This window comes from Mandrillus leucophaeus, unplaced genomic scaffold (assembly GCF_000951045.1).
Source record: "Mandrillus leucophaeus isolate KB7577 unplaced genomic scaffold, Mleu.le_1.0 Scaffold280, whole genome shotgun sequence".
NCBI lineage: Eukaryota > Metazoa > Chordata > Mammalia > Primates > Cercopithecidae > Mandrillus > Mandrillus leucophaeus.
In genome coordinates, this window is record NW_012102921.1 from 1,631,012 (window position 1) to 1,631,666 (window position 655).

A 655-nucleotide genomic window follows, 5' to 3' on the forward strand; every position below is an offset into this window, starting at 1 on the left:
AGGAGTTGTAGCAGATGAACTGACTTGGATAGAAGTGGTCACAGGTGTGCTGGTGTCAACAGAAGGTGTTGAAAGGGTGCTGCCCTCAGAACTGGCCACATGTGTGGTGCTGAGAGGAATAGTTGTTAATGGAGTGCTTCCCTCACTAGGTGTAGAGATTGGCATGGTGGTGACTTCAGGAGTTGTAGGAGATGAACTGACGTGGGTAGAAGTGGTCACAGATGTGCTGGTGTAAACTGAAGGTGTTGAAAGGGTGCTGCCCTCAGAACTGGTCACACGTGAGGTGCTGACAGGAATAGTTGTTAATGGAGTGCTTCCTTCACTAGGAGTCGAGGTTGCCATACTGGTATCTTCAGGAGTTGTAGCAGATGAACTGATTTGGGTAGAAGTGGTCACAGGTGTGCTGGTGTCAACAGAAGGTGTTGAAAGAGTGCTGCCCTTAGAACTGGTCACATGTGTGGTGCTGACAGGAATAGTTGTTAATTGAGTGCTTCGTACACTAGGAGTAGAGATTGGCATGGTCGTGACTTCAGGAGTGGTAGGAGATGAACTGACTCGTATAGAAGTGGTCACAGGTGTGCTGGTGTCAACAGGAGGTGTTGAAGGTGTGCTAAGATCAGAAAGGGTCACCGATGTGGTGCTGACAGGCAAAATT

General features: G+C 48.7%; 1 protein-coding gene across 1 annotated transcript in view; it reads right to left on the bottom strand.

Annotated features, from left to right (window-relative positions):
- Window positions 1-175: 175 nt before the first annotated feature.
- LOC105543361 (mucin-17-like) overlaps window positions 176-655 on the bottom strand; it is a 15,057-nt gene continuing 14,577 nt past the window's right edge. The window contains exons 7-8 of the mRNA XM_011985216.1: window positions 345-373; window positions 176-256 (exon numbers count right to left, since the gene is read on the bottom strand). Coding sequence (XP_011840606.1) covers window positions 176-256; window positions 345-373 — 110 coding nt within the window. The remainder of the gene's footprint in view (window positions 257-344; window positions 374-655) is intronic.